Here is a 22280-nt window from a genome sequence, read left to right as displayed (position 1 = left end):
TGGAATGTATGCCTTCATGCTGCATTTAATGGGTTCTGTTGTTATTTGTATTTTTGAAGCGTCAAATGCTAATTACAAAAGAATACAATGAGTGAAGCATATTCAGGCAACGCAAGTTCCTAAGAAGTAGTTTGAACCTTCAAAGAAGAAGCAAAAGAAGTTTTCCCACGGAGATACTGCAAGTCCCATGCAACACCAAAAGTAAAAAAGGAAGAGCATTGTGATCTCTCTTCTTTTGCTGTGTTCTTTGAATCTCTGAAGTGTCTCTAAAGGGTAAGTATTATCTAGAGCTTTCTCTTAGTCAACGGATTCCTTCCCTTTCACTACCTCCCTTTTTCTCCCTTGCTATTTCTACTCCCTGTACTATCATGCAAATGTTCACAGGAAAATTACCTCAGGGCACCTCATACTGTTTCTTTCTATAATGACAAATAAACAATTTTTAACTTTTTAGTGTGGTTACCTTGTAAGAAAGTTTAGCAAAACTTACTATAAAAACGTATCAACACACGGACGCGGGTGGCGCTGTGGGTAAAACCTCAGCGCCTAGGACTTGCCAATCGCATGGTCGGCAGTTCGAATCCCCGCGGCGGGGTGTGCTCCCGTCGTTCGGTCCCAGCACCTGCCAACCTAGCAGTTTGAAAGCACCTCCGGGTGCAAGTAGATAAATAGGGACCGCTTACCAGCGGGAAGGTAAACGGCGTTCTGTGTGCTGCGCTGGCTCACCAGATGCAGCTTGTCACGCTGGCCACGTGACCCGGAAGTGTCTGCGGACAGCGCTGGCTCCCGGCCTATAGAGTGAGATGAGTGCACAACCCTAGAGTCTGGCAAGGCTGGCCTGAACGGGCAGGGGTACCTTTACCTTTACCTTACTATAAAAACTCTTTCTCACCAACATATCCTACGGACGTCTTACCAACATATCCCACAGTCTAAAATGCACTGGGAAATGTCAGTTAGGAATTCAGCACAAACTTGCCACCCGGTCCTTAGCAACTCAGCCGCTAATGACACTCAGCTGAATAATATTGTACCTACAGCTTACCACTAAACATTATTATAGGAACTCTCACTCCTCCTGACAGCCCCTTCACTTGCGGGGGGGGGGGGAGGCAAAACGTTTAGCAAATATTTTATAATTTGCCACATGATAGAAACCAATTTGCCTGAGATAGCACTGCATTCTTTTATGTTAAGCTCACAAGCATTGCAAGCCAGCATTTATAGAATTTTGCTGCCCCTCTGAAACACTACTCCCTATCCACAGAATTGCAAAACATATTCTGAACAAGTATACAGCTCCATCAGTTTGACTGACTAAACTAGGCTCTTGGAATATTTGCTAAACAGTAATACAGAGAAGTTTCAATCTCATTGGAGCTCTCAGACAGGATCTGAGTCTTCATAGTCTCAGGTTAATCATGTACCTAATTTTCTGATTATTGACTTGTTCCCACAAAGGATTCGACTTGCTTTGGCATATCAGCACTCATCAGTGATGAACTGTCAAGTGAAGTTTTATGCTCTTTTCACAGATCACATTTTTAAACTGAAGGAACATGGTGTTTTCAGTTTTAACTTTAGGGCAACATCCAATGTCAAATTCAGATTATTTCTATTAATCTAGTGAGATGTAAAGGGGGGGGGGAGCTTTTATTGCTGCTTTCATTTTGATATGGAACAGGCTGACTGTTTGTTTCTAGAATCACATTAAGCAATCGATGGATCCTTCTCAGTTGAGTTACCCTATTGTCAAGCTTTATAGCTGTGCAGAAAGTTAGTGCATAATTTTTGGTTATTGAAATAGGTGAATATTGTTAACTCAAGCCAGGATAAAAGAAGAATTGAAGCTTTTGTCTGGGGAATGCTTGAGATGTAGGCTCCTGCAGGGAAAAAGCTCACTCAGGAGAAAGCTTAAGCCAAGATTTGTGGATTTAAAAACTTATTCAAGACAACAATAAAGTAAAATCCCAGGATAGAATGTGCCTTATGGATCTGCTGTGTTTGAGCTATGTTAAGGAGATGGAACTGAATTTTTACCTGGTAATTCTCTCTTTAAACTAAGAACATCCAAAATGATGAAAATGTAGAAGAGCTGCATCCATACAAATGCTACTACAAATTAACACACAGCAAAGCAACCTAGGACACAGATAATATTCCATATGTTTTGCAGAAGCTAACTTTGACAAGAAATGTTATGGGAAATGCAAAGTTTTTGCAGAAAACAGCAGTTCTGTACATTCTCTTTCTTCTCTATTCACAGCAAAGTCTAGTAATACAAAACAACTTGGTGGGTACTGCTGAATTTCCTCACTCCTACAAGTAGCAGCCAATAAGGTGAAGTGGAGGCACGGAAACTCACAAAATTCTTTCAGAAACTCTGTATCTCCAGATCCTAGAACATAATCCCACCCAAGAATTAAAATAATCACTAACACTTTCCCCCATGAAACATCTTCATACAATACCTGGACATGTGAAGGTGGCAGTCCTCTTCTTATGTATACAGCAAAAAGGGCATCCTTCCCTAACGAGATATTGAATTTCAGGAATTGTGGCTGTGTGATATGGATTTGTGACCGCCAGAATACTCCTTGTGGTACTTCCTGAGTGACCCTCCGTCCGACCTCTGCCTCCCCGCTATCTATGCTGTTGTTTCTAGAGGCCCAAGGTCCTGGAAGACAAGAGCCAATAAAAGCAGAGGAAAGTCAGATTCAAATAGCTATATATTTAGCAGTCTCATTTAAGATGAAACTGTGTGGCAATCTTAGACGTCAAAGCAAAACTTAATTGACAAGACTAATTTATCAACCCATTTCTTTAAAAAAAGTAGTGAAAATACACTGCTTTCAATAGAGTTATTTCAGTGTAAGTGTGAGAATCTGCTTCTTAGAAAGCTATAAACTTGCTCCCTGGGGCTTCTGAAATCTTGCATACAGCTTCCTCTCCCATTTTTAATTCCATGATTGCTCTTTACTGATCAAACATAATAAGAGCAGAGAGGCAGCTAAGCACATTAAAAGCTCCTTGCAGCCTTTTCAACATCCTAATGTGAATGGGATATAAAAATAAATCCACATGGGAAAGTAAGGCAGTAATTTCAAAAGGGAAAGGAAGGGGGTAATTTCAATGTAAATTCTCTGATTGAGGAATTTTATTCATCATATGTCAAATACCAAGCAAGTTCGTAAACAATCAAACTATTAAAAAAAAGAAAAACCCAAGTCCATTAATTTTAGATTTGCTTCTGCTAAATATAAGATTAGAATGAAACCAAATGTATTGTTTTCCAAAGGCTCATGTTGCTTGAAACTTGATCAGCTGAAAAATAAAATTATCTCTCCAATATAGTTAAAAACCCCTTGCTGATTCTTGACAAACAACTTCTTTCTGGACAGGCAACTTTGGACTGCACCTGGGAAAACTGAGAGATTTTGGATGAAGAGTGGTAGAAAAATATTTTTAAATAAAATAAATAAGAGCATCACCCGTTATTTGTCTTTTCAGCAACATAAGGTAGGTCGAGCTTCATGATTTTGTCTGCATAATTTTGTCGCCTTTAGAGTGGATTTTTTTGTTCATTATTGGTGTCTGGTAGTATAACCATGAGGACATAAGAATTGCCTTGCTGGATCATTTCATTTCATGCAGAACCATCTTTGACATGACAACCGGGTGCTCCAAAGCAGCTCACAAACGTGGCACAAAGGCAACAATCATCCCAATATTTGTCTAATGATTTAAAGAACCTTGACTAAAAGTCACATCTTTCAACAATTAATTCCATAAGTTAGTAGAACAAATATTGTGTATATTGGAGCTTCTGCAATTCAATTTAATTCGGTGACTTGGGCAGTTGTATAGCTTGAGGGTACTCCTGCATGCAGTATTGTCAGGTAGTGTCAGTGCCATGGAGCGCTTATTATGATGTTTAGCTAGTTCATCAGCTATGGCATTCCTGGTCACTGCTGGCCACTGAGACCCATCTTCTGGTAATTTCCTGTTTGGATTATGAAACTCTGTAACACTTTCAACATGGATTTCCCCTGAATATGGTTCAAAAGCTACGGTTAGTGCAGAATGTTACTGCCAGATTGTCAAGTAGATCAGTTTATTTTATTTACTTTGATTCTATGATATCTGTACTAACTACGTATATGTTACTCGATCCAATTCCAAGTGTTGCTTAAAATATTGGAGCTCAGGAACACCTCTCCCAATACAGAGTTGCACATGTGTTAAGATTTTCAGAGGCAATGATGAGGGACTGGATAGAAACCTTAACTAAAATAAAATGAAAGTATTTCAAGATTGTGCATCTTATTTCAGTTTCAGCTATCCAGCTGCTTTAAAGTACATGATAAAATGGAAGCTTTTTTCTACCCTTCTAATGCATATTTATAAGAATATTTATAGAAGTTTATATCACTATATGTTTTTATTTCAGATTGTTAAATCTGATATGTTGACATGATCACAAATATAGTTTAGATAAATTTGCACCCATATAAGAACACACATCTAGGATATAGTTACACCTCTGGAAGTGAATCAGTTTGCCAAAATCTGTCATAATTTTTGCCAAATATAATCTTTGAGAGACAGCACTTTCAACAAGGGCATAACAATGTGGCAGGGAAGTGTGTATAATCCAAGTAAGTACCAAAACATATCCTCTGCATCCATTGTCTTTAAATGTAATTACCACTGCAACAAGTTTTCAATTTTAAATTCCAAATTGCCTGTGCTCTTGAGGCTTACACTTGCATGTAATGAAAAGCCATTTAAACATATTCTGTTGCCAATGTCTTTACATGGTAAGAGAATGCTTTGACTGAACACTGTTAATCTTTGAATAACAGTTTTTAATAAGCTGTGTCTTTTTTGAATTTTCTAGGTTAATGGGTCTTCAACAATATCCGAGGACAAAGAAAAGGCAAAGAGAAACACAAGAGCATGTTGGCTACAAATGGAACAAATGGGATTAATGTAATATCAAGCAACATGCCTATGTGGGTATGCCTGAGCAACTCATCATCCTCAAGAGGTATCAAGTGAAGATTCATAATGGAACAATGATCCTTTCTACAAGCACTGTCTTTCATCTGAGGATCTGTAAGTACCTTGCACACATTGAGGAACCAAGCAACACAACCAGGTTTTGGCATCCTCATAATAAAAAGAGAAATACCAACTATCAAGGGCATGGCAATGTACTAAGGGTAGCACATCAGTCAGTGGCAGTGATGGATAGAAAGGCTAGAATATAAAAGGTGTAATTTGCATCTATCACTTAAGAACGTAATAAGTGCCATGTATTTGCAAATTGATGCAGATTTCATCATTCAATTAAGACAACAAAACTTTTCCTAATCTTGTAACTTCCATGCTTGGACTATAGACCCAAGGTTACCCAAGCAATGAGTCAAATAACGAAAACATAACAGCTTTACTATTTGTTCAAAAACAACACAGAATCTTATGTCAGGTGTAAGAACTAAAAGCTTAAGGCATAATTTAAGGTGCCATACAATTCTTTTGTTTGGAGCCGTATGGGGAGAATATAATCCACTGAGGAAGTTTCCATGGGTTAAAAACATGTCTAGATTTTAACTTTTAAATAAAATAATACCGTTTTGTGGATTGACACACCTCTATTGTGGGTAACAGATCACATTATCTGCTCCTGAACCTAGTAAGAGAACCATGATATATGCACATAATATTCAGCAGTAAGTCAACAAACATCTGCCCTACATTTTCTCTTTCTCTGCTAAGCTTTGTTGATCTCTGCTTCCAAGATCACAATGGACTCTAGTTGGCTTAAGCCAAGGTGATGCTTCCCCACAAAAGCCTAAGTCAACCCTACATGATTGCTTGAAGGGTTGCTGTAAGATCACAGCAGTGGGCTGGGTTAAGAGAGCAGTAAAACACCACTGCCAGGCCATTGGCAATGCTTTGGAAATTGAGCCCAAGTATGACCCCATGGATACCTTCCGATGGGTAGGACAAGAAGACAGAACTTCTGATTCTTTGTTCTACCAGCTTATTGTGAAACATGAGCTAGCAAAATGAATATATAACATTGTCTTATAAACCAAACCACTCTACCCTAACTTTTCCCGTTTGCAGTGAGGGAGCCCATTGGAGATGTCTGTTGCCACCTTCACCACTCAAGTCACCCACACATGGGTATAGTTTTTGAACAGGGTTTATCCACATGAATCATAGAGTTGGAAGGGACCTTGAGTGTCATCTAGTCCAATCCCCTGCAATGCATGAATCCTGCCCACAGCTGTCCCTGGGTGGGCTCAAACCACCAACCTGGTTAACAGCCAGATGAACTGACCCATTGCATCACAGAGATTCAAAGTTCTATGCAAGTAAGCCAAACCAGCTCGCTTGACAGTGCAATTTGATCCCACAAACGTTAAATTTTATATGAATAGATCCCATTTAAATACTATACCAGTGCAGGGACAGCATTACACCTATGGACACTGTCACAGTGCAAAGACAGGAAGATGTTTTTAAAAGAACTTGTTTCATTTTGTCCACTGTATGCCCTTCCATATTATCAATTATTGGCTTGTATGTTTCATTAAGATATGTTTTCTCTTTAATTGAGGCATACTGGCACATTAAAGATGTGATAAGCAAATGGCATTGTAGTAACTGAAAAATGTCCCCTGTACTGAAATGGTGGAGAATACATATATCATGTGCCTTCAGCATACTTGCGTAGTAAGGAATATTTGCAGAATTAATTAACTTTGTTTTCAATTTCCTTATCTGAATATTTCATAAGCATGAACCAAACTGCAGTGAAGTTAATAAGAAGCTCTCTGAAAAACTTAGCTTTGGGCTCCAGAACAGCTTACTTCTTCTGCAAAAGTAACAGGTGTTTTAAAGTGGAAGGCTACACAGCAGAAGTCGAAGGCTGTGATGGAAAGACCACTGTAGTAGCCTCATACTTGCATATTTCATACTTCTTGTTACTGCAGTGGATAGGCTATTTAATACAGATCTTTGAAGATGTACTTTAATAATGGACTAAACTGGTTAGCTACATGAGTTATCATCCTTTTTTCATGGTGATGTTAAACTAATCAATTTGACATCACATTCAAATGTTATAATTCTATGGAATTGTGCATAATTAGGCAGTGCACAACTCAGGAACAAATTTCAAATATTTCAATCAATTAAAAGGAAATACAATTAAAAATAGTAGTGTCTCCTACAAGCATTAGAGGCAAATCAGTTTTGAACAGTTTTGTCTCCTTAGACTTAGTTCAGGGGTCAGCAAGGTTTATCTTGCCTGGGCCGGACTGGCCCCGTGGGGATCCCTCCATGGGCTGGATTGTGCACTCGTGTGAGTGTGCACGCTTGTGATTTCCAACATCTGCGCATGCGCAGGGGCGATTTTCAGCACCATGGAAGCAAGTCCCTGCGTCGTGCTGTGCCAGTTTAGCACAGCGTGCGAGTGGGCAACTCAGTTCGGGGGTGGCTCATGGGCCGGTCAAATGACCTCTGCAGGCCGCTTCGGCCCATGGGACTTAGGTTGCTGACCCCTGACTTAGTTCATTTAAAACTGAAATGATAAAAAGATGCTGCAAGGTAGGTTATAGAAATGAAGCCCCTACAAGAGTACCTGTAAAATTTAACAAAAGTTACAAAGTACGCCTGCATAAATCTGCTTTAGAAATTATTCTGCACCACATATTTTTATCTGTAGCAAAAAAACTGAATACTGAGTATTTTGTAAGACATCACACTTCATTCCCATTAATTCTATAGGCAGTGCAACTAGCCCAGGGATCATTTGAACTCTTAGAAGGGCTCAGAAGACTTGTATTTCATTGTCTATTAACACAGTTCATGCCATACATGATACAGTTTTGAGCTGTCAATAAATTCTGCTAATAGCACTTGCTTATAGTTCTGCTGAGTCTGCATTCTTCTGTAGTAACTACTGCTTTACTTCCTAGAACTAAAAAAGTGCCTATCTCTCACCAAAGCTGCAATGTCAACTTACTTGCTCTAAATGAACACTTAACAGTTTTTTTAAATGTAGAAGAAATGAACACATTTCAGATGGTCAAAATACTAAAATAAACATACATGGGGGGAAGGCTGCTCCCATGACTTTTGTGTGTGTGTGTGTGTGTGTGTGTGAGAGAGAGAGAGAGAGAGAGAGAGAGAGAGAGAGAGAGTTCAGTAGTGTGTAATTAGATAGGCAGAAAGAGTACTAATAGCTCAGACCTAGGCATGAAACAGTAGATGAAACATTTGAGTTTTTTGACGGTGGGGCTAGGCTACATACCGAGACCCTATTAATTTGTGGATCCAGTAAATGCTAAAATCTAAGCAAGGATTCAAATTCCTGGAATAGGGTGTTAATGCTGTGAACCCCTCCATCATATATATGTGTAAATATACCATATATCATAAAGGCGCCTGGAACCCCTTGAATTTCACACGACTTGGAGATTGGAATGGTGTCTAACACATACATACAACCAGGCTGCGCGTGTGAGTTTATATATATGCACATACAGAGTAACAAATTTTGCACTAAAGACACTCTTTAAATAACTTGGGTTTTCCAGAGGTCCTAGATAGATTAAACAAATGTATTTATTTGCAGCATTGATCCATTTTGTTTTCATGGTCTACAGCAGTGGTTTTCAACCAGTGTGCCATGGCACCCTGGAGTGCCTTGAATGATGGTCAGGGGTGCCGTGGGCAAAACTGGCCTCTGTTTCTCTTTCCTTCCCTCCCTTCCTCTGATGCCTTCTTGTGTCTCTGCCTTCCAAAATCTTGCAGCAGTACTGGCTACAAGCTCCTCAGGTGCCTCTGGGGCTGGCCAGGGAGTACTGGTTGCCAGGAGCTGAGGCAGCACTGGAATAAGTAAGGAAGTGGGCGAGGGACCCTAGGCCAGCCAGTCCACCAGACTTTGCTGTTGGGAATGGACAGACAGGTTCCAGGGCCCCGTTGGACAGTGTGAAGAGTCATTTCTCTTTGGGGCGGGGGGGGGTGCAGCTCAGAGGACTCCCAAGGAGAGGGGAGAGGAGGTTGAGGAAACACTCCACAAGGGTGTTTGAAAAGGGTGAGAGGCTGCCAGCTCGGCAGGCAAGGGGTGACATAACTGGGCTCCTAAGCCCCACAGGGGTGCCACAGAAAGAATGCAGTTGGTCAAGGAAGACACAAAAAGGTTGAAAAACTCTGGTCTACAGGAATGCTTGCATCACCCATTTTCACCCACTGTTTGTCAATCTGTTCATTTACTTGTGCATATTTCAAACCATCAGTAACATTCTGATATAGCATAAGCTAGAAGAAACCATAGAGAAAATCTAAAAAAAAGAAGAAGAGGTGAGCCTTTAGCTAAACTATAATACTCTAAAATAGAATAACAGTGGCAGAATTTAAAAATGCTGCAAGCTGGTATCTTGGAGTTTGCTTATCTCAGGTCTCATAGCTGCTAAAAATATTTGCAGTTTTTTCTCTTTTATCACAAGTCTATATGAAAGGAAGTTTTAAATGCTTATTTCTTCTTTTTACCCAGGGAAGTCATTTTGATCTGTAAATCAAATATGTATTTAGCCACCTGTAAATATAAGATTGATCTCCTTTCTCCATTATTTATTTTTAGAGGGGTGCTATTTACCCAGTTCAAATTATTGTTTTGTTATGTGCACTGCAGAGTGGAGCTCAGTACTCCTCATTCATGCCCGAGTGGGGGGAAAAATCTGAGGCCAAAGGTATCCATTTATATCCCCCCTTCAAAAGGATATTCTGAAAATGACACAGCATGGACAATAGCAGCATAAGCTGCATCTCAGACAGACAAATTGACTCATAACATTATTGAATGTGCCCAGGATAGCACATTTTGTTTCTCAGAACTGAGCTCATATTAACCAATATCAAGGAAGTTTGGAAGATTTAAGACCCAGACACAGTGAAGCTGTGGTGGTGCTGGATTAAATTGGGCCACAACTCTACTGAGCATGTATCCATGTGATCAATGAGCCCACCAGCTGACAAGCTGTCATTCAACCACTGTTGAGGTCTGCCACAGTGTGAACAGCTTCCAGTGGACCTCATCCAGTCACTAGTAGGGGTGCTGTGGCCCACCAGCCCTGAAGCTGAGCTTCTGGAAAGCACCACCCTCCAAGTTCCCTTAAGGGGATTCCATGCTGGGTTGGGGTGAGGTGCCCCTCCCATGCTCCTCCCTACTAAGGATCCACTCCAAAGTTGTGAAGATTGCTTTCAGGAAGGAAAAAACCCACAGGACCCAGCCAATCCACCTGTGGTCAAAATCCCCCTCTCACCAAGCCCTGAAGCCAGCGACTAACTGTTGTCCATAGGAAGGCACTCATCTGCACCACCAAGAACAGCTCTGGCTCTGTCCAGTGTATTTTGACAATCTTTAAGAAACTGTGGCATGTTGAGCAAACACCCCATGGATGGAAAAGATTGTCAAAATATACTTGGACAGAGTCTGAGCTGTTCTTGGTGGTGCCATGGGTGAGTTCAGCTGCCTTGGTCTTATTTATGCCCACATGTCATTCAGAGAAGATGAGTTGAGCTAAGGTTCACACAATGTTTAGCCAGGCAGACAAGACATCATCCTAAAATGATATACTTCCTTCTCTAGATTTTCCTTCTGTTGACCATCCACAATCAGCTGAGCAGGGAGAATATCTTCTTCCAACCTCCACTTCAGGAAACCCTCATTCTTTTCCATAGACAAACTGGCAGGAAATGGGGTGGAAATGTGCTCCTGACACTGCCTACCCTGTGGGGCAGCTCCTTTTATTGTGCTGTGCTTCTGATGGAACAGTTTCAGGCCCATCCCACTGTTCTTATTTTTGACAGAAACCTCTGGGGTAAGCACAGTGCATCTTGACACTGCATGGGAAGGTCACAACCAGAAATCCTTGCTGGTACCCCATGTAGTTAGTCACCCATGTAGTGACTAAAGGCTTGACAAATCACTATATCATGGGTTCACTTCAACATCATCAGAAAGGTGACAAGTGTGATGTACAGTATCTCAGAATATAAAAAGGCGAAAGATTTATACGATCTGAGGTGAAACCAGAGAAAAATTTAAAGAAAAATTTAACTGTGAATGAGAGAGAGAGGTTTCAGGAGGAGACAGGACTAACATTGGTTAAGAAAGTGAAATATTTAGGGGTTAACATGAATGCCAAAAATGTGAATTTATTTAAGGATAATTATGAAAAATGTTGGATTGAAGTGAAAAAGGATTTAGAAGTATGGACAAATTTGAAGTTATCATTGTTAGGCCGAATTGCTGTGATAAAAATGAATGTGTTGCCAAGGATGTTGTTTTTGTTTCAAATATTGCAAATTTTGGATAAGATGGATTGTTTCAAGAAGTGGCAGAAATATATTTCCAGATTTGTTTGGCAGGGCAAGAAGCCTCGAATAAAATTTAAGATATTAACTGATGCCCAAGAAAGAGGTGGATTTGCCCTGCCAGATCTTAAACTTTATTATGAATCAGCTGCTTTTTGCTGGCTGAGAGAATGGCTGCTTCTTGAAAACACTGAAGTGTTGGATCTAGAAGGCTTCAATAATGCATTTGGCTGGCATGCATATTTGTGGTACGATAAGGTAAAAGCACATAAAACGTTTAAAAATCATATTGTTAGAAAAGCATTGTTTAATGTTTGGATAAGATATAAGGATTTGTTAGAAAAGAAAACCCCAAGATGGTTGTCACCAATGGAAGCGAAGGCACAGAAAAAACTCAATATGGAGGCCAAATGGCCGAAATATTGGGAAATTCTGGATAAGATGGAGACAGAATAAAATTGCAGAGCTTTGAAAAATTGAAAAACAAAGTGCGAGATTGGCTCCATTATTACCAAATAATGGAGGCATACAATTTGGACAAAAAAGTTGGCTTCCAGGTGGAAAAATCAAAATTGGAAACAGAATTGTTAGACCCAAAAATCAAGAATTTGTCAAGAATGTATAACTTGCTGTTGAAATGGAACACTCAGGATGAAATGGTGAAATCAGCTATGATTAAATGGGCACAAGATGTTGGACATAACATAATGATGGCTGACTGGGAACAGTTATGGACCACAGGTATGAAATTTACGGCATGTAATGCCCTAAGAGAAAATTTAATGAAAATGATTTATAGGTGGTACATGACACCAGTCAAGCTTGAAAAAAATTACCATTTGCCCGATAATAAATGTTGGAAATGTAATGAGACTGAAGGTACATTCTTTCCCCTTTGGTGGACATGCCCAAGGATTAAGACATTCTGGGAGATGATTTATAACGAAATGAAAAAGGTATTCAAATATACCTTCCTGAAGAAACCAGAGGCCTTTCTCCTGGGCATGGTCGGCCAATTGGTGCTAAAGAAGGATAGAACTTTTTTTATGTATGCAACAGCAGCAGCAAGAATACTCATCACGAAGTATTGGAAGACACAAGATTTACCCACCCGGGAAGAATGGCAGATGAAGTTGATGGACTACATGGAACTGGCGGAAATGACTGTCAGAATCCGAGACCAGGGAGAATAGTCGGTGGAAGAAGACTGGAAAAAGTTTAAAGACTATTTACACAAATACTGTAAAATTAATGAATGTTAGAAGAATGTTGGAATGGAGTTATATGGCTTTAGTAGAAATGTTATAAGGAATTAAGTATAAATAGATTAATAGAATATTAAAGGAAAAAATAAGGTTAGAATGTGTTAAGATAATTATAGGATAGAAAACAGAGGAAGATGGAAAGGAATTGCTGAAACAATTAACAGAAGTGGAATACAAAAAGGGAGGTGTGAGGAGGTCGTTGAAATAAGTGAATGAAAGATAAGTTACTGAAATTGTTTGATGTGTTTTAAGCTGTTTTTGTTTGGTTATATGTCAGTGTTATGTAGTGTTTTTGTATTGTATTGTACTTTTTTGTAGTGTTGTGTTTAAATTGTTGGAAAAGTGATAAATATTATTTTAAAAAAAAGTATCTCAGAATATAAATGCTGAGGATGAAGGATTATCACTTCGTTTGGGCTCCTTGACTCCTTCAGGAGGAAGGGTGGGATATAAATTCAATAAAAATATAAACAATAACAATTCACAAACAAGTGATGTAATACTAAATAATTCACATTAATTGTATTTCACATGAGTAATAATAATGGATTTCACATCAATTACAGTGCTTTGAAAGTAGTACACTGAAGTTTATGAAACATCCCAAGTGCTCAGAAATCAAAACCTTTACCAATGTTCAATGCTGCATGAATTCACATTGCAGCCTTTTGCTTGTTTGCATCTTAATGTGCCCTAAGGTATAATTTACTTGGTACAGTACTTAATAAGGTTAAGCGTCCCACAACACATTGCGTACCTTGATTAAAACACAGCCTAAGTAAATGACTAAATGCAACAATGCTTTGTGGGATAGACAAGGGTGCTGGATATATGGAATTTGACATTTTGAGGGCTTTCATTTCAAGTATCAGAGAAGATGAGGAGGAGCAATACGGTGCAATGCGTTAATTTCTTACTCCACACGTGCTTGCATGTTAGAATAATCACATGTTCAAAATAATTGGTAAGTTGATTTTTATAATACATTCTACGATTTGCAATACCAAGCTGTACATAGCAGGTCACACTTCCTAGGTTACTGTGTCTAATAACCTGGGCATATTTAGAAGTCAGGACATCATAGCATAGAAAAATTAGAACTAGAAATAATCCATTTGATTGTTTACCCACTATTCTATCATTTGAATTATTTAGGAGTTATGGATGGAACAACTATGCCTACCTGCACTGTGTGAAAAATCCCCCCCTCTCTATCTGGTGCTTATTCTCTTTAGATATTTGTAGATTAGTAGTTTTCAACCATTTTAGACCTGGGACATACATTTAGCTGAAACATGCATTTTTGAAACCACTTCTTAATTTTTAACCACACATTTGAATAGTGATAGTGTTCCAGGTAAAACCCACAGTAGGTCAGGCTGTGACCCTGTAGCATACCCTGATTAATTAGCAGCAGGCAAATGTTGTGTACTGCTATAATGTTTATCCTTCCCTCTGTTTCTTCTGTTTCACCAGTTTTTCTGGCCAAAGCAGACAAATGACAAATGTAATGACAAATGCCCACTCAACATAGTACGCTACTTTCAGCTTTTGATCATGCTTTGATAAAATACCAAGTTTATTAGTACAAGAACATCTGGCCAGTTTTCAACAGCAAAACATGCAGTCACCCCTGAATACAGGGAGACAATGCTTCTTATATAGCCAGCCCTATGCATGTTTACTCAGATGCAAGTCCCACTCTTTTCAGTGAGGTTTTCAACATAAGAGGTTCACATTTACTTCCACACTGCAAAAAGGTAGCATAAGACAGAGTTATCTTACTGCTCATATTTCAAGGGCTAACACGTGTCTCTCTCAGTTTGGAAGGCTATCATCTTTTTAAAGTAGTTGCTGGCTTCATCCTGGGCTCTGTCAATTATGAAAGGTCATTCTGCACAACCGAGGAGGCAGGACCTGAAACAGCTGGTGTGTGAAAAGCTTGACAGAGGGCTTCTTAAAAACTGCTGGCCTGGCAATATTAGCCTTAAATTAAGTGAATGAAAAGGAAAAGGCAGCAAACCTTTCAGACTTCTTCTGCTACCATGTCATGTCTTTTTGAAGTTTGTTTTATTATTGCAGAGAAGAACATATGGGTTCAAATATAATATTCAAAGGTTTTATTTGGGATGTCACACAAAAAGATCATTAATTTCTTTATATCTGATGAGATGGCCTCTAGATCACAAAAGCTGATGACATAATAAAATTTGTTACTCTTTTTAAGGTGCCACACGACTCTTTTTGCTGTACATTTGGTTGTAATTTTTTCACTCTTTTCTAGCTGCTCCTAAATCATCCATTTCTTTCTTTTCTGCTCTAGTCCTGGAGACTGCCAGTACATGATAAATGTGGTAATCTCCCCCCACCCCCGGCAAGACTCCTGTGTCATCAGCATTTGTATTACAGGCAGAAAAATTCAACAGGTGAGGACTCTTGCGTCTTCATCTCTGTGACAGAAAAGGGTCTGCTTACTGAGCTTCTGCCTGTCGTGCCACACAAGGGCCTTGACAGAAAGAGCAGCAGCAAGCCCACAGGGGAATAAATCAGAAACAATCCCCTTCATCGTGATACTGTGTTTGAGGTCTATTCATGATTAGGATTACCAACTGGCCGTAAGAATTATGTCCTACCTAGCTTGGGCTTGTGTTGTTAAGAGCAGTTCACTTTTCAGAAATCAGCAAGTAAAAAGTTCTATGGCACTGAGATAAATTTTAGTGCTTGCTAATATCTGCATATCAAGCTACAGCAAAGCGAAAAGAAGGCTGGGGTGGGGGAGAGGAAGGAGTTGGCAACTCTATTCATGATGTTAACTACCCTCAGCATAATTGATCAAAAATCTAGAGTTTATATGGTGACCTGAAAGTCCTCAGCATATGTTTTATAAACAAAAATGGTTTGTGCTTTCCTTCAAATATGCAGAATTCTAAAGGAAAATGACCATCCTACCATTTCTCCATATAACTCCTGTTTTTTCTTAGTTTCCCAATGAGGCAAGCATGGAAGCAATAATCTATTTCTTCAGAAGCAATCCCCATGTTGTTTCCCCTCACTCTGGTTATGCCTGGTTTTGCATCTCTTTAAGATTTCTAAGCTATCCACAGTATGGGATGTGAAGTTCAGCAGTCCATTTTATTGTTGCTCAGAACTGCTAGCGATATGTATTAAAGCTGACATTGCAGGATAAGGTCCCTTTTAAAACTGTTGCAATTTTGCCAGATATGGCAGTACAAGTGGAATTCATGGAGAAGAACTGCTGCAGTCAAATGATGCAAGTAACAGTACTCCTGGAAGTGGACTGTGAATAATGTTTTTAATATACTCAAATGGAATACATTTATTTTAAAGCCTTAACTACAGGTTGTTGTATGTGAAAGACTGGCTGTTCTACAAATAGCAAAAGATGCAGCTGAATCCTCACCTTTACCTCCAGATGGCATTGTTGCTACATCATCAGAGCCTGGCAATCCAGTCCGTATCCCATTGTTAAAGGTGTGTCCATCTGCTGGTTGTAGCTGCCAGTTTAGCCCAAGCATATGCATTGCTGCAAGACACAGAAAGCCGGGAAAAATAAACATACAATGTATACATTACAAAAGTCATGAGGGAAGAGAAAACCATTTTAAAATAAAGCTGCTTCGGGAGGAAAAAAAGCTTTTTTCGGGGCAGGGGGTGTAATGCATGGGAGCAATGTATTTTATATTTGTTGAACTGCTTCAGTGTAGTACAATGAAAAATATATAGATAAGACTACATATAATAAAAATAACTGGATAAGAGACAAAAAGTGGTTCATTAACATGCCACTATAAATCAAGTATAAAGACAAAACAATCCTCAAAATAAAATCACATTATTTTGTTGTGCAAAGACTGCAATAGTGTGCACAATCAGATAGAAGTCAGTTCCACTGAATAAGGGGGACTTACTGCTGAGTAAACATGCCAAGAATACAGTTGAAAGTCTGACAGCTGCCTCTGTTTAGAACTGAAATGTGCGTAATACATTTCACAATAAATGCAAAGCCTTTCTTCAGTGTTTATCATGTGTAGAGTTCATTTTTGGATCTCATTGTGTAGAGGACATTTAAAACTCACTGGGGAAAGCAACTGTTTAATTAACAGTCGCTATTAGCCATTGATTAATCAGAAAACATTTGCTTTCGTGTCATTGTCTTTACCTTTCTGGAAGACACCTAGGAACTGTAAAAAAGGGGTGGAAAAAGAATAGCCAAGCCTAAAGCCAAACCATAGTTTTTAAGAGGCTGAAAGTAGTATGAGAGAAGCATTGTTTTAGAGGTTATACACTCTTTTGTGTCTGTGTTGTCTCTAGAGAAACAGACTTCTCAAAAGCACCTATGAACAAAGAGCCAGATTATATATTACATTTTATAGGTGCTTAAAGATGTTTACACCTAAAATTGTATAGTATGAGGGCCATGCTACATGTTATGCTAAATGCTTATCATGCTGCTACAGATGTGCTTTTGTCTTTATTCAATTATAAGTGCAGGGGTGTGTGGGACTGCAGCACATGGGGGTATCCTTTTTCTCTTCCACTGCAATCCAGAAATACTCTCCCACATGCTTACGAGGGTTAGCACCCAAGGGAGCTTCCTCCCCCCAAAAACTTCATTTGCAGGGGGGAATCTTTCTGTCTCGATCCCAGCTTGAAAGTGAATGAATAAATGTTTCCTTCTGTATGCTGCAGTACCAAAAGAACCCACCTATATATTTTTTTTAAAAAAACCCTCTCAGACATGGGCGTGGCAAGGGGAGGGGGCAGGGGAGCAAATCAAGTAAATAAATAAAAATACTTAACTGTCTGACCAATCACATAATGGGTAGCTCAGTTCTGTCCCCCCCCCCCCCAATGATCCTGGTTACGTGCATGCTTAGACATCGCTGCTTGCTACAAAAATTGATGTCCAGTTTGGCTCTGAATATGTTCCCCAACACTGCAATTTGTCTGCAGCTCACGGCTTGCTCTCTGTGAAATGGTCCTCAGGTGTGTGTGCCCACCATAAGGAAATAAACATCAACCATATTACCTTAAATTCTCTGAGGAGCAAAACTGTCTTTTTCAAGTGCAATATATTGAAGTCCAATTACATATTTGCATAAAATTTGCATATGCCAACATGCCCATACCTCCTCAGAAGTACAAGGAGAACAGGACCCTCCAGAAGACCCCAGCTTTTAAAGACCTAGGTGCACTGCCATAAGAATAGTTGGTTGAAAGTAATTGATAGGACAGTGATATTTTAAGAGTCCAAAGATTCCCTCACTGCCGGTGAGGGAAGCAGGCAGACAATAGAAGCAGCAAGTGATGGCTGTCTCGTGTCACCAGGCAGCTTAAAAGGATGTATATATTCATGAACCCCAAGTTGTGACCCAGCATCCCTAAGGACTATCCATCAACTACGGTAACCAACCTTCCTTTCTTCAGGATTTACAGAACTCAGTATTACACAGGTGCAGCAAATTATGTAGCTTTGTCCCCATTTCCAATTGCTCAGATCTATCTGAAAAACTTGCCTCATTACAACCAGTGCAATAATTAAATGTGCTTTGAATTATTAATGTGCAAGACCAGTTATTGAGTTTGGAGGTATTATTCTTCACAAATATACTTCGTTCCTAGTCTGTGTTGAGCACTAAATGGTTTTGCTGAGTTCCGTTCTCTACCTTACAAATGGCCAGTCAGCCGTTGAAGGACTGGAAAGAGGACACAGTGGGTTAATTTTTAAAAACAGTTTCTCTCAGGAGAGTCTGGTTCAAATGTAGCAGGGGTCACAAGTGAAATGAATTTGGTAGGCCTGGTCTCCAATGGTAGTTATGGCTACAGTTCAGAAGGAATGTACAATTCATCACCATTGACAGTAGCTACTCAAGAGAGGCCTGGAAATGGAATAGCTGGGTCTTGAGGGTCAGGATAAAGGGCCAACAGAGCAGCTACGTGGTGAAGCAGGCCCAGGCCTGACAACATTATGTTTGAGGCTGCTTAGTGCAATCAGCCATTAAAAATGTATGAGTCTAAAGTGACAAAATCCTCCTGGGCTGATTTCCACAGAAATGTTTGAAGGGGTACATATATTAAGGTAAAAGGTAAAGGACGATAAAGTCCAGTCAAAGGCAACTATGGGGTGAGGCGCTCATATTGCTTCAGGCCAAGGGAGCCGGCGTTTGTCCACAGACAGCTTTAATAAGCACCCCACACAAACATCCACATCCATGTGGTGTTTTTCCCTTGGGGAGGAATACAAAGCAGAATGAGCATAGCTAGATGCAACTCTGATTTTGCTAACAAGCAACACAGTTGTTGAGACATTGAGCAATCACATAGGGAAACAAGAGATCGTATCCTTCACGTACTGAGGTCACAGCAGCTTTGTGGGGCATTGCTAAACTGTTCTCACACAGAAGTGTCTGGTAAAGGATAAAGAACCAATCAATACGTATTAGATGAAATATGTGGAGTGACATCGTCATCTGCTTGTGTAAACACAGTAGCCAGCTACACACTGTGTTTAGAGAGAGGGTTATCAAGAGCTGAAGATTTTTTAAGGATCAGCATTGTCAATATATAGCAGGAGAAGAAAATACCCACTGCTCATCGTAAATGAAAGACAGTTAAGTTTGCAAGGCCAGGTCTTCAATAGATGCTAGGCTCTTTACTTATAATAAAATTTGTTTTATACAACACCATTGGTTCGGACTTTATAACTGTGAATCAGACCCCAGACGATTAGTAATACAAGTAAATATAAAGAAAGCAAGAAAGGTATGTTCCTGTCAAAGGTGTGCAAATGAATTTTTGTTAAACATTAGGACTGGGAAATTAAAACCAAAACCTAAACAATGGGGTCACTTTCTACACATTTTTGCTCTTCACTCGGAGAACTGGCATGTTAACAGGTGATGTCAGCTGATGGGTGAGGTTCAATCCAGTGTGGAAGCTTTGCAAACACATTCCCTGTGGGTTATATGCTGGTAAAACAGACCCTGCAGAACGCAGGATCAAACCCTTCCCACACATCAGCTGTCAAGCAGAGAGTTTAATTCTGCTGGGTGCTTTTTTGCCAGCATGTTCTCTGAGGGGAATGGGCTGGTGGGCTCCTGTGGGTCAACGGTCACAGGTGGTTGGGATCTCCTACTCATAAGTAACCTGACATAGGGAGGGATTCAATGTAGCACTAAAAAGATTGCTCCCCCAGTGCAAGCATGCCTGCTTGCCTAATGGCACAATCTGCCCTCTTCTCCCTTTGCTCACAGTTCTAGGTTCTTCTGACCCCTCACAACTGGGGAGGTGAAGCAGTCATGTAAGGGGAGGAGAGGGGGGAAGTTGCCTTGCAGTAGCAGAAGTTCTTGCACAGCCTTCCACTGGCAGGGCTTGTTGGTTGAATCCTGCCCATAAACATGATGCCAACTTATTGACAGGCAAGTGTCCCTGCTGACCTATCAAAGTTCGTCTGTGGAATGAGGGAGATCAAGATCAGGCCCATCAGGCCAAAAAGTGTCACCACCTCTGATTTAACCAGTGAGATCTGTCTTGTAACCGGCCTGTAAATGCAAGTCACATCTGTTCAGATGCTGCTTCTCTAGGCTGCCCTGAAAGCCCAGGTATCTTTAAGGATCGACATGTTCTTTCAGTACATTCAACCTGGACCTCTTGGCTTCTTAACAGCCTTGTGGTGCTTTAACTTATGTTGTGGCATAAGGTGCCTTGCAATGTGAACCCAATTACCAATCATTCCCCAGCACAGATGCCTCAAGTATTGTTTTTAAATCCCAGCAGAACTACGGGATCAAATTATCCAAGGCATTTCCCACAGAAAGCCATTCTGCATGTGCCATTGGCTGTTTTTGCAGGCTTCAGAATCAGTCATAAAAAGGCTGCTTGATGGCCCAATTCCAAAGCTAAAACCTTGTACCCAATTATTATTATTTTTTTAAAAAAATTCTAAACATGGTTAACAAATGGCTGAGGACCAGTTTTAGTTATGGGAATGGAAGAGGCACATAATGGTAAGCTTAGGTGTCACAAATGATAGTCTTTACATGTCTTTAGAGGGTATAATTTCATGTAAGTGGCAAAATTAGCTAGGTGTCACTACACAGAGACTCTAGATTAAGCAATCTACTGCCAGGAAGCTGCTAAATCGGTATATCTCAATGATAAAAATGTAGCATTGCAAATGTGTGTTGCTGTATACTGCAAGCGGCAAAGCATGATTGTTCTCAAATTATATTTTCCAATATTATGGCTGCAAACCTACCGTATTTTTCACTGTATAACACGCACCCGACCATAACACGCACGTAGTTTATAGAGGAGGAAAATCCGTAGGCATGCCACCCATAGGCATTCCCTCCATAACACGCACAGACATTTCCCCTTACTTTCTAGGAGGAAAAAAGTGAGTGTTATGGTGCAAAAAATACGGTATACACTCTTTCTTGTGAGTAAGTCATTTTTAGCTCAATGGCATCTACTTCTATGTAATAATCATAGTGTGTGCATTTTAGTGTGTGCATTAAATCACACACTGAGTTCATGTTCTGCTGTACATGTTGATGTTTACTATTACTTGCAGTTCTAGAATAAAGCCTCTTACTTGCTGCTTGCTATACAGGTGGAAGAAGGCAAGAGAATGAGGAATCCTTTTCATTTATCTGTTATCCATCCACAGCTACTTCTGTCAGTAGGTGGGGAAAACAGGGGAACTAATGGCTGTCAGCATGGATATTGATGAAGGATGAATGATAGCAGTCAACAGCCGGGGGTGGGGGTGGGCAGTAAGGAAGAGTCCAGGTTCCTTTAAAATGCATGTCTTGCTTCATTTTGGATCCCTGATTCCAAAAAGGGAATGGGAGTCATCTAATGCTTTTCAGCGTACTTATATGTAGAAGAGGATTTGGGTGAAATAAACACAAAATCGTCTTTCAAAACTGAGTCAGTGATATTTCTTCTCCAGGCCTGCATTGCGTGAATGGAATGGAATGAATTTTCAAAGCAATGCACGACAGATACGCCCACAAATCCCATTAGCTGTAATGGGATTTGTGCGCCTATCGCCCATGCAATGCTTTGAAAATTTACCCCTCCGTGTCCAATTTTAGTCTTTCTGCTTCCAAAATACTTGAAAAGCTTACACACACTTGGAATTACATTACAGTTTTTTTTTATAAAATAAAATAAAAATCACAAGATCTGGCTTTAAATTCCCTGAAGCACCACCAGAAAGCATGTTTAAAAAGAACTGGAACAATAGTAACAACCTGTATTATCATTAGTTTTCTATCTTCTATTCTGACAGCAATGAGAACAAACTTCTGTTTTATTCTCTTTTTGTATTTCTTCCCTTCAGTCCTCTTGAAGAAATGTTTTGATTTTGTGCCACTTTGCGAATGCAATTTTTGTCACAAGAATGATAACAGCACTGCATGCTGCATTCAGAATTTGAAATCTTAGGACAAAGGCTGTGCAAGAGAACACATTGCAGCAACACCATTCATCTATTCTCATGACAGACCTTAGATTGTACAGAGAGCAGAAAATTGGCACAAGATTCATCAATTCCTGAAACCAAATATAATGAGCCTGCTTTTGTGGCAA

The 22280-nt window shown here is 39.8% G+C and overlaps 1 protein-coding gene across 25 annotated transcripts in view; it reads right to left on the bottom strand.

The window, feature by feature from the left end:
• The window catches only part of TENM2 (teneurin transmembrane protein 2), a 795537-nt gene that overhangs the window by 129198 nt on the left and 644059 nt on the right, over positions 1-22280 (bottom strand). For all 25 annotated transcript variants that reach the window (XM_083481507.1, XM_083481506.1, XM_083481494.1 and 22 more), the window contains 2 exons: positions 16084-16206; positions 2472-2677 (listed from right to left, as the gene is read on the bottom strand). In XM_083481507.1, coding sequence (XP_083337633.1) covers positions 2472-2677; positions 16084-16206 — 329 coding nt within the window. The remainder of the gene's footprint in view (positions 1-2471; positions 2678-16083; positions 16207-22280) is intronic.

This window comes from Podarcis liolepis (genome assembly GCF_965112155.1).
Source record: "Podarcis liolepis genome assembly, chromosome: 2".
Taxonomy (NCBI): Eukaryota; Metazoa; Chordata; class Lepidosauria; order Squamata; family Lacertidae; genus Podarcis; species Podarcis liolepis.
Note: the sequence above shows the minus strand (reverse complement) of the source record. Positions and strands in the feature narration are given on the sequence as shown.